Raw genomic sequence first — 12229 nt, 5'->3', positions numbered from 1 at the left:
CCTGGAGAAGAGGAGACTCAGGGGAGATCTTATTGCTCTCTACAACTACCTGAAGGGAGGTTGTAGCCAGGAGGGGGTTGGTCTCTTCTCCCAGGCAGCCGGTACCGGAACAAGAGGACACAGTCTCAAGCTGCACCAGGGGAGGTTTAGGTTGGATGTTAGGAAGAAGTTCTATACAGAGAGAGTGATTGCCCATTGGAATGGGCTGCCCGGGGAGGTGGTGGAGTCACCATCACTGGAGGTGTTCAGGAGGAGACTTGATGGGGTGCTTGGTGCCGTGGTTTAGTTGTTTGAGTGGTGTTGGATTGGTTGATGGGTTGGACATGATGATCTTGAAGGTCTCTTCCAACCTGGTTTATTCTATGTATTCTATGTAATGTAAGAAGGACCATATCCTTTATCTCTGTGATTGTTATTTAATACAACATTGTTCTGCTTGAAACATTGCATTTGTAATGCTCACTTCTGCAGGAATAAATGAAAACAGCATAATTTCATGTTTATGATATATTCTGGGGTTAAGGAAAGGGCTTTAGCCATGAATATTTACATCTATCAGTTTAATTCGGCTTTGCTCCACATGAGAGATCTTTAAAAGCTTTTCCTGATTTTGGGAAAGAGTCTCCCTTGAGATGTTTCTTGGATATTTATTACAATGTTCTTTGTAAATAACAACAGCTAGATAGGCTTTAGTATTTTATGCTTTCTACCATTTGGGAGTATAGAATTGCTCTTAAAGATGCTGTTGTAATATATACTCAGAGTTCATTTCCAAGTAAAAGCGATATTAATCATTTCAATGTTGATATGTGAATAACACTCAGTTATATTGGTGGCTGTTATGGCTTTAATACACATTTTCAGATCTAGCTATTCATTTTACTGAGGTACTTTTTCTGAGGGAAGCCTTTTGTGTCCTTGCCTGTAGCTACTGTTGACCTCCATACAATTGTCATTGTTATTGCAAGATATAAAAGGAAAGAAAAAAGGTGGTGGTCTCTGAAGGCTTGTGCTAGTAAAAAAAAAAAGTCTATATAGTATTTCATGTAATAATCTCATTTGTAGAACAGTCTTTGAATATTCACATGCTGCTAGCTGGTTTATATTCTTTCATCATCCAACAAAACAAACTGGGAAAATTGTTGTATTGTAAACACAACCTTAAAATGCTTGTTTTAAAAACAAAACCAAGATAAAAACAATGAAAAATGTCTATGATCCTTTAAAGGTGTAGCAAGCTGAAATCCTGTGGAATGATATCTACTAAGACTAGCTATGGTATGTATACTGAAAAGTGGTATCTACCACACTGTAATGTCTTGTCAAAGCCACGAAGCCTGTGCTGGTGATGTGTAGGAAACAGATTTGTTGTTAGCCAACTAATTTAAGGATATTGAGACACTTGGAACGTGTCCAAAGAAGGGCAACGAGACTGAGGGAGCTGGGGTTGGTTAACCTGGAGAAGAGGAGGCTCAGGGGAGACCTTATTGCTCTCTACAACTACCTGAAGGGAGGTTATAGCCAGGTGGGGGTTGGTGGGGGTTGGTCTCTCCTCCCAGGCAACCAGCACCAGAACAAGAGGACACAGTCTCAAGCTGCACCAGGGGAAGTTTAGGCTGGAGGTGAGGAGAAAGTTCTTCACAGAAAGAGTAATTTGCCATTGGAATGTGCTGCCGGGGGAGGTGGTGGAGTCACCATCCCTGGAGGTGTTCAAAAAAGGATTGGACATGGCACTTGAAGCCATGGTTTAGTTAGTCATGAGGTGTTGGGTTATAGGTTGGACTTAATGATCTCTGAGGTCTTTTCCAACCTTATTGATTCTATGATTCTCTTATTCTAATTCCCGGAGAAGTGCCCAGAGCGAGCAGCTGCCATCACCTTCATAAAATCATGCTATGCACAGGGAGATAGATAGTGACAGATCCCCATCCTGAATTTGTCCACATTCTGCTGTGCTAGGCTCATCCTTCCTGTCATGTTATTACTTGGACAACTTTGATTTTTGAATCCCAAACTTTTCCCCCTTAAAAGATCTTTCAGCTCTCTTGTGGTTCCAAGTGCAGCTTGGAATGATGGCTTGCACATCACTTGTTCCTGATGTAGTGATTGACACCCCACACACCTTATCACCAAAAAAAAAAAAAGAGAGAGAGGAGAAAAAAAAGCTCAGAATATTGTTTCTGACCTTGAATGACAGCTCATTTTAGCAATGCAATATTTGTATACGGGGAGGATATTGAGTCGCTAAGTTTAATAACAGCACAAAATACAAGCACGTGAAAAAAACAGATCAGCTCCTGGCTGGAAGCATTTATAGGTAAATGTAAAGAAACAGGCTAAAACAAGTGAGTGTAATGGAAAACTGTACTAGATTTTACAACATTTTGGAAGTGGTTTTGGCTTATGTTTTCTTGGTTCCTTGTTTCTCCTTTATAAGTTGATCTTTCTGGTTGTCTCATTCCTCTTCCAAGTGTACATCAAAAAGAAGTAACTTATTAAATCCCAGTTACTCAGCCTTCTGTCTAGATTTTAACTGGATTATTAATTTGGAGGGCTCATTGAGGGAATAATCCTTGAAGACTGTTTGAGAGAGGAAAAGGAAGGAGATAGCAAAGGGCCTAGCCTTAGGTAAGAACATGAAAGAGAACAGAGAGATGTTTGCCAAGAAAAATACCAGTGGTGCCTTACAGTAACAGTGAGAAATTCAAGTACACTAACTTACAGAGAGAGAATTGGTTTCTGTTACATTTTTGCACAGGAATATTAAAGTTTGAGATTAATGTTAATGGAGGAGGAGGAGGAAGTCCCTGAGGTGGGTCCATGTGACATGGACAGAAAGTCATTCCAAATTGTGTTCCTTTTGGCGTCTCAGCTTTTGTTTATTACAAAGAGACTGTAGGTGTAATTGAGGTGAGCTGTAGCTGAGTAATGGAAAAGGAGTTAGCACACAGGATCACAGGATGTTAGGGGTTGGAAGGGACCTCTGATGATCATCAATTCCAATCTCTGCCAGAGCAGGACCATAGAATCTAGTGCAGAACACATAGGAGCACATCCAGACAGGTCTTTTGAAAGTCTCCAGAGAAGGAGACTCCACAACCTCTCTGAGGAGCCTGTTGCAGTTCTCTGTGACTCTTACAGAAAAGAAGTTCTTCCTCATGTTGAGGTGGAACTTCCTGTACTGTAGTTTATATTCATTGCCCTTTGTCCTATCACAGGGTGCAACTGAGAAGATATTGTCCCTTCCTTCTTGACACCCAGCTCTCATATATTTATATGTTTATTAGATCCCCTCTCAGTCTTTTGTCCAGACTAAAAAGCCCCAGGTCTCAGCCTCTACGCATAAGGCACATGCTTCAGTCCCTTAGTCATCCTTGTAGCCCTCTGTTGGACTCTCTCAAGTAGATCCCTGTCCCTCTTGAACTGGGGAGCCCAGAACTGGATGCAATATTCCAGGTCTCACCAGGGCAGAGTAGAGGGGGAGGAGAACCTCCTTCGATATGCTGGACACACTCCTCTTAATGCACCCCAGGATACCATTGGCCCTCTTGGCCACAAGGGCATATTGCTGTCCTGTGGATAACTTGTTATCCACCAGGACTCCCAGGTCCTTCTGCATTGGGCTGTTCTCCAGAGGATCACCTCCCAGCCTGTATTGGTGCAGTTTATTATTCCTTCCTAGGTGCAGGACTCTGCACTTACCCTTGTTGAACCTCATCAGGTTCCTTTTTTCCCAGCTCTCCAGTCTGTCCAGATCCTGCAAGCATTACTGGAAAAGAAGGAAGATTCTGTGAACTTGCTATGCTGGCCAGGGTAGATTGTAGTTAAAGATGGTCTCCCTAAGGGATGACAAACCTGGAAGTAACTGTCAAATTTGATGCATCTGACCTTAAGGTCAATCAGTCTCTATGTCCTTCCATTATTAAATGTGTTTTGTGTTTGTATTTGGCCATGGCCCAGCTGCTAGGAGTGTTGCTGACCTGACTTGACTGGTCATTTGTAGTGAACTTGATATTAATTTAGAATTGATAACTGGAACGAGTTCAGCATAAGCGCAGAGATGTTCAGGGGCTGGAGCACGTAGTTTGTGGGGAGATGCTGAGTGACCAGGTTTGTCCAAGCCTGGAGAAGGGTTGGCTTCAGGAGACCCTAACTGAAGCCTCCCTATAGGGAGCTTATTGAGAAGACTAAGCCAAGTGCTTCCCAGTGGTGCATGTGGGAGGACAAAGTCAGTGGCCATAAATTGAAGTGAGATGTTCAGACTGGATGTAAAAAGAAACATTTTCCCCATAAAAATGGTCAACCACTGGAACAAAGGCCCAGAGAGGCCGTGCAGTCTCCACCCTAGACCATAATCTGGCCTTCTTTAAGCAGGAGAATGAACCAGATGCACTCTGAGTTATCCTATGGCAGAGAGTAGAACAATTTTAGTGTCTGCAGCTGTTTGAAGGATGGTTTGATTATTTTCTTACTGTAACTTCAGTGCTACTAATTATTGCTAAGGCTCTGACCACTGCCTGATAAATTAATAATCTGTATTTATTCTTTAGCTGAGTTCAGTCCCTTCACTTGTGTATTAAAGCATACAGTCATACATCACACACAGAGAGAAACACATGTGTATATATATACACACACAAAATTAGAAGTGATATGAAATTCTTTTGCAAAAGTGCCTGGCTGCTTTATTTATTTTTTTTCAAGGTTTCCTATTTCTGAAAATGAGTAAGGAAATTGGAATCAGTGAATTCCTAGGAGTGGTGTGCAGCTGGTAACAGCTGAAACAAGCATGCTTATAGACAGTGTTTTCTCTTAACAAGCCCTGTGCTCTTTAACATCTTTATTGATGATCTGGATGAGGGCATCGAGTCCATCATCAGTAAATTTGCTGACGACACCAAGCTGGGGGCAGGAGTTGATCTGCTGGAGGGTAGAGAGGCTCTGCAGAGGGACCTCGACAGGCTGGACAGATGGGCAGAGTCCAACAGCATGAGATTTAACACATCCAAGTGCCGGGTTCTGCACATTGGCCACAACAACCCCAGGCAGAGCTACAGGCTGGGGTCAGAGTGGCTGGAGAGCAGTCAGGTAGAGAGGGACCTGGGGGTGCTGGTTGATGGTAGGCTGAACATGAGCCTGCAGTGTGCCCAGGCAGCCAAGAGAGCCAATGGCATCCTGGCCTGCATCAAGAACAGTGTGGCCAGCAGGAGCAGGGAGGTCATTCTGCCCCTGTACACTGCACTGGTTAGGCCGCACCTTGAGTACTGTGTCCAGTTCTGGGCCCCTCAGTTTAGGAAGGATGTTGACTTGCTGGAACGTGTCCTTAGAAGGGCACCAAAGTTGGTGAGGGGCTTGGAACACAAGCCCTATGAGGAGAGACTGAGGGAGCTGGGGTTGCTTAGCCTGGAGAGGAGGAGACTCAGGGGTGACCTTATTGCTCTCTACAACTACCTTAAGGGAGGTTGTAGCCAGGAGGGGGTTGGTCTCTTCTCCCAGGCAACCAGCACCAGAACAAGAGGACACAGTCTCAGGCTGTGCCAGGGGAGGTTTAGGCTGGAGGTTAGGAGGAAGTTTTACACAGAGAGAGTGATTGCCCATTGGAATGTGCTGCCTGGGGAGGTAGTGGAGTCACCATCATTGAAGGTGTTCAGGAGGAGACTTGATAGGGTGCTTGGCTGCATGGTTTAGTTGATTAGGTGGTATTGGATGATAGGTTGGACACGATGATCTTGAAGGTCTCTTCCAACCTGGTTTATTCCATTCTATTCCATTCTATTCTATTCTATTCTATTCTATTCTATGGAATACATGGTCACAGGGATGCTTCATCTGGGAATTGTGGTGTTAATTCCATTAGAAAAAAGTATTTTGTATGCCATTTATTTTCTGATTTAAGGCCAGCATTCCACATTTGCAGAAGGCTGGTAGAATTCCATGAGCAGTAAATCAAAGGAGCTCTCTTAATACCTACAGAGTGAAACGTGTCTTCCGGAACTGTTCAATACAAGCGAATTTGCATCTTTTTTGGCTGTGTAATCTCTGCGACCTTCAGTAACTGTTTGGTTTTTCAATTTGAAAAATGCCTCCAAAGTGTAATAGCCCAGAGTTTCAAATGGCACAGCAGGATATGTAATGCATATTTTAACATATTTTCTTTTAATTTGTCGCCCAGACTTGTTGTGCATGATTATATAAAAGTCCATATTTTTAAACCCAGGAGTACAAATGTGTAAGCTGCACTTGGTTGGGCTAAAAAATTCAGAAGTCTAATTTATCTTGAGATATGCTCAGTCAAGTAGTTTTTCACAGCAGTTAGCTAACACTTCAAGCTCTAACAGTGCCCCTGAGCCATAAAAGAAATTTGCATGTAAGAAATGTTTTGAATCTATTAAAACCTCAGCTCAGAGCTAAAGAGTTGCTCTCATGTCTTTGTTGACTAACAAGAAGTGAGATCTTACAAAAAGCTAGGCTGTGATCGACAGATGCCAAAGCTTAGGTTTTGATGTGATTATATATTTCTTTCATGCACAGCATTTTAAGTCTGGGACTGGAGCTTCAGAAAGACAGCAATCAATGGATCTGTGCAAGAGTACATAAAATATATTACTCCTGGCAGTCGTCAAGGCGGAATTATTCAAAAAATAATCTGAAATGCATTTGATCATACTCTAGATGGTTTAATAATTTATATTATACCTTATTAGCAAAGTCTTATGTTTACTTTGTGGCTGCCAAAACAAGATGAAAGGCAGCCTCCATGGAAATACAAGATGCTTAGCTCAAAGTATCTGCCTTTGCACTTCAGTGTGATAATCTCCCTTCCTGCTCTCATTTTGATTAATAGTACATAGGTTTACATCTCGGCGTACCTTGTCCTTCGTTGTGGTCTTTTTTAATGAAAGCAGTGCTCCTTACTAACAAGAAGTCTACCAAATGGTCTATGGCCTATCAAAATGAAGCTGGTATAAACATGTATTTCTGGGAACTTCATTTATCACACAGAAGTGTGATTCCTAAACTCAGCTTAGGAAACTGTTTGACTAGCAATTGTGTATAGTCAATATCACCAGTTATATCAATTCTGACTATTACAGAAATGCCTTGAAGGTTTCCTTGAAAAGCTAATGCACTGCATATATTTTATCTAGAGGTACAAATCAGGGCTTTTAAGAATTAATACTTCTTTAAAGTGAGAGCACAGAGTGATCTGCTAATTCAACAAATGAGATCTTTGCCTCCACCCAGGTTTCTTACATCAAATGTACATAAGAGAGCTCTAATAAACATGTTTTCTCTGTGGAGAACTCCCTTCCCCATTGAATATGAAAGATCTTTTCCTGCAGGTAGGTGTCTTAGAGAGTTCTTCAAGGCACAGTATATGAAAAGCTTTAGGGAAAAGAACACATATAATAGCTACTATATGCTATATACCTTACCTGAAAACTAGTTCCTCAAATGGAGGACTTTTGCCCCCGCCTCAAAAAAAACCCCAACCAACCAACCCCAAACCAAACAAACAAAAATAAGCAATCAGGAAGCCACAAACAAACAAACAAAACCTGCAGTGTTTTTCACTAGTACAACTTGTAGTACAATACTTTTATGTTAGTAAGAAGTGGTTATGTTCTAGACAGGCACTTCACTGTTGTCCAGGCTACCGAGAGGGCCGCTCAGTCCTTAGCTCAGGCTTAAGAGAGTGGAAGAGCGTGATCAGCTTAGCAGAGCTCTTCCCCTTCCCACTGAGAGTTATGTGCTGTGTCTTACAGAGCTGCACTACAGACTCTTGGGGAGAGGCATCTACCTGCAGGTGTCTCTGAGAGATTATCCTGTTTTTAAAAGCTGTTGTATGAATTGCAGGGGGGACAAAAGACTGCCATTTTCTAAAGGAGCCTTTCAGCTGCAGGGAACCAGATGTACCCTTTTTATATCTTCTGTAACAATAATGACAGAAAATTTCAAGGAAGCCAGTGGTATTAGCCATCCATCAGTGTTGCAGGGCAGAATTTTAGAGCAAATTAAAGAAGGGTTCTTAGAAATCATGGATCAGATCATATTAATTACTTTTCTTGAAAGAAAGTATTTGTCAGAATCATCTGAAGAGGTACACTATCAAACAGAAAGGTAGTAGTGTTCTAAATGACAAGCTGTTAAGAATGTCTTAAAGGGTTGCTCTAGTTTGCAAATTGTAATATTTTTGTCCCTATGAGAACAGTTTAATACATGAGAAAATGTCTATAGAATTCTGCTTGGTAAGGTAACACAAGTAGTAGTTCATGCCTGTGTCTATTGCAAGAAAAACTCCTCATTTAAATTGTTTGACAGTCTCTTATAGTGCCTGAAATACTGTGAAAATTTGAAAGTTGTGATGGGTTTTAAAAATGTAACTACCGATAGAAATAGATGCAGAAACAAATTGTGAGAATTGTACCTGCAACCCAGGTAAGTTTCCATATTAGTAAAACACTGGCAAATAAAAACTTATCTACAGGAAAAAAAAACCAATGAGTTTAGGATCAGTATGATCATCTAATTCATGAGACATACAACAAAGTAAGGAAGAAAATGGACCTCACAACTTTCCATCGTGGCCTACTTAACTGAAATGCCACTGAGACAGCTGACCATGGGACCAGTGGTGTTCCCTACCACCAGAAATTTGAAAACCTTGCTAAAATCTCTGTTTACATTCACTCCTGCTGCAGGATGCAGTACTGCCTAATGCATACGTGTTGCAACAGAGGTTTAATAAAACAATATGGCAAGGAAGAAAAAAGGAAAGGAAAGGAAAGAAGGAAAGGAAAGGAAAAAGGAAAAGGAAATGGAAGGAAAGGGGAAGGAAAGGGAAAGGAAAGGCAACACACAAAACCAAAACAGTATAGGCTCTTCATGATCAAAATTCTACCAACAAGATGAGACAATCTGGTTTTATGTTGGAAAACAGAAAAACTGTAGAACAGAAATGAAGTGCCAGTGAAATCACTGCTGAGAGCTACTGCACAGAAACATGAATGAGTGCATAAAGCACTAATACAGTTAACTGTTAGTAAAAGTGGAACTTTTTATGTGCATTTGGCTCTTGTAGAGACAGGTAGGAACTGAACCTGAGCATGAAGAGGAACATAGAGGGGAGACAAAGTAATTTACGAGGTACTGGCTCTAGTCCTGTGCAACCAAATATTCAGCACTTCGCTGCTAATCAAGTTGTGTAGAAATACTTAATGAGGAATTAGGAGTCTGATTGTTGTCAGCCATGTTTTTAGTCATGAATTGGCAAAGAAGAAATCAGTCTTTGATTACACTGATGTTTTGACAGCCTTACATGTTCTTTTAAATCACCTTAGAGTTAGTGTTAACACACCAACGATACATGTAAAAACAGTGTGTGACCATACATTATACATCTTGATATTGGATTGGTAGAAATTGGTGAGATCTGCAAAGGAAAGAGAGGGTTTGTAAATGTCAAGAAGGGATGAATTGCAAGAGCTTTCATTCATCGATTCAAAATAGTTAATACTGTATGGTTTCCAATTTATTCTGCAAGGCAAAGGTTTATTAGCTTTGATTTTGGAGGATAAAATAGCCATGCCAGGTTACTAACATTTCAGATGCCTTAGGAGTGGATTGTAATTAATAACAATGTGAGGCAGAGTTTGGTTTGTTTTGTTTTGTTTTTTAATGAAGCTAACGTACTCTGCACAGTATAGACCAAAGTGCTGGACTAGTGGTGGTGTTTTACCTTACACTACAGAAAACTACATCACATTTTGCTACCTGTTTCCTGTTTACTTGGTTGACGGTTATCTGGGTACAGTACGAATAAAGTCATCCTCATTTCCTAGGTTGCTTATTCAGTAGCCCTTTGCCTGTGTGAATTGTGATCAACAATGCCTTAGATGTTAGAGCAGCACTTACACCAGGGTATCATTTGACCCTTTGATGTTTACTTACCTAGGCAGTACTAATCATTATTTTCTTTCTATAATAAAGCTGATTACTGAAATGGAAAACAGGAGGCAGTTACAGACTGTTAAATTGCGCTGCCACACTTTCATGGGCAGGCATCTTTCTTGGAGCTTTGATACTTCTTTGAGTTTGCCCAGAAATGTTTGGTAAAGGAGGGAGTCAGGCATGTGTCGTCTATGTTTTCCTGTGACCTCATTTCAGCTGTTTGGAAATACAAAATTATCCAGAAAGGTACTTTCTGTGTCTCTGATTTGTTTTATATGAAATGTAAAGGGGGGAGGGGGGAGAGAATTTTTAAAATTAACTAATCAAAACCATTTTTAACTGGCAAGTTTTAAGCCAGTTACAAATCTCACTGATTTCCAGTTGAATTCCTAAGAGATCATTGAAATAGAGGGAGGAAAAAAGAAGGGGTCAAAAATACCGACTCTTACAATGCAAGATCATTACACTTTAGTTTAATTACCTCTTCTGCCTCTTGTAAATGTCATCAGATTACATTACAGATTACAGTTTTAAGAGGTGTTTTTACTATGGAGTATCTACAGTGCTAGCATGCTGAACTGAACAAGGCAGAAGGGCTTCTTATTCTTTCCCTGTGAATTTTCCACTGAAATAGTGACTCGACATCTGTAACTTGTGCTGCAGTTAAAAGTCCTCATACTCTGGGGAATCTTGTTGGTTGCAGTCAGTTTGAGAATGGTAATGGCAGGCACAGCAGGTACCTGGGATTCAATATGCTGAATGAGAAGGTGAGTGTTTTAGCACAGCTGCCTCCTGAGGGTCAGGGGAAAGGAAAAGCCCTGTGGGAGGATTTTCAAGCACCACTGAGCTGGCACACCAGGAGATGATGATTGACTTTAGAGGAGTCCTGCTGTGCAAAGGATTCTTGGGTTGTAGTCCTCTCTATCACTGGTTAGACATTTAATTTGAAGAAGCCAAAAATGGGAGACAACAGTGAAATAAATAAAAAGTCATCAAACTGTTCTCTTTGATGGTGCTGAGATCTGGAGATTGGTGTCTGTTGCTAATAGCTTCTTTGATTTGGCAGTTAATTTCATTAAAAGATTAACTTTGTATGGCATTTGTAAGATTTCTGCGTGAAACCCGATGACCTGATGATGATGCAGCACAGGTCAAATTGTTGTTTGTCTTGGAAAGGGCTATTAATGTAAACTTCAGTGTAAAGAGGGGATTTATTTGTATTTGCTGTGTGCAATCAGAAATATACAGCGCAGGTTCAATCTTAATATGTGCATTTCTTTACAGGAGTTCAGGCACGCACCACAGAGTGGCACAAACTGGAAAGCAAACCCTTCTGCTGAGACCTTAGTGAAAACACCACTCAGCTCATGGCTGACTTTACAGCTTCCATGGCAACAAGAAGGGGATGGACTGAAGATACTGTCTGTCAGCCTGGCTCTGCTTGCAGTGCTTGTTATGTTTTACTACGGAGTAATGAAAACAGAGCTGTGAACTGGATGAGGCTTTTATGAAAGCAATAAAAGTGATGTTTAAAGTCTTCAGAGGAAACTCTTTTACCAACAATTCTTCTTCTTTTTCTCTTTCTTTTTTTTTTTTTGTGTGTGTCTTTTTTTAAGAAAAAGTGAAAAAGCTAATATAAATGGGGTGATAATTTTTACTCTTCTATACCTTTCATATCCTTCATAGGAGAAAATGTTGTAAGCTCTAGGGAGTCCTATCTTACCAAAATTCTGCCTTGGTTGGCTGAACAGTGTGTTGCATTTTTCCTCTTCTTTTTTCTAAGGTGATGCAATGTTTGCATTGATTACTGTTTGAATAACTGCTGTAGCAGGTACACGCATGCAGGAAACTCACCAAGTTTGTAAGAAGTCTTTATACTAAGTGATGTTGGTAATCTATGGACAGAGCATTTGAAGCTTTCTTAAAGATTTTGCTTAATGCAGTGTGATGGTTTGATATGTGTCTTTCTATATTAGAATCAAACACTGATACATCATTGAAGTTTGTCATTCGTTGCTATTTATTTTGCTGCCATGTCTGAATGAATTTTTTTCCCTGCCATCTTGCCTCTCCCAGCTTCACAGTGAGTTACCCAGGCTCTGTTAATACAACAGGAATTATTTTTTACATAGAAATGGTTTTAAAGGTATTTGGTTTTTATCACTGAATGAGAATACGGACTTCTGGTGGTAGAGTGCTTTTAAAGTATAGGTTGGATACGATCTCTGTATTATAGTATATTGTATATACTGTATTACAGTACGATGCTCAGAGAACT

General features: G+C 40.6%; 1 protein-coding gene across 1 annotated transcript in view; it reads left to right on the top strand.

Moving 5' to 3' along the window:
- Nucleotides 1-11547, top strand: part of CDKAL1 (CDK5 regulatory subunit associated protein 1 like 1) — a 439319-nt gene extending 427772 nt beyond the window's left edge. The window contains exon 15 of the mRNA XM_054164266.1: nucleotides 11236-11547. Within this exon, the coding sequence (XP_054020241.1) occupies nucleotides 11236-11442 (207 nt within the window). The 3' untranslated portion in view covers nucleotides 11443-11547. The remainder of the gene's footprint in view (nucleotides 1-11235) is intronic.
- Nucleotides 11548-12229: the final 682 nt, after the last annotated feature.

Source organism: Dryobates pubescens, chromosome 9, assembly GCF_014839835.1.
Source record: "Dryobates pubescens isolate bDryPub1 chromosome 9, bDryPub1.pri, whole genome shotgun sequence".
NCBI classification, from domain to species: Eukaryota; Metazoa; Chordata; class Aves; order Piciformes; family Picidae; genus Dryobates; species Dryobates pubescens.
The sequence above is the reverse complement of the archived record's forward strand: the minus strand, read 5'-3'. Positions and strand labels throughout refer to the sequence as shown.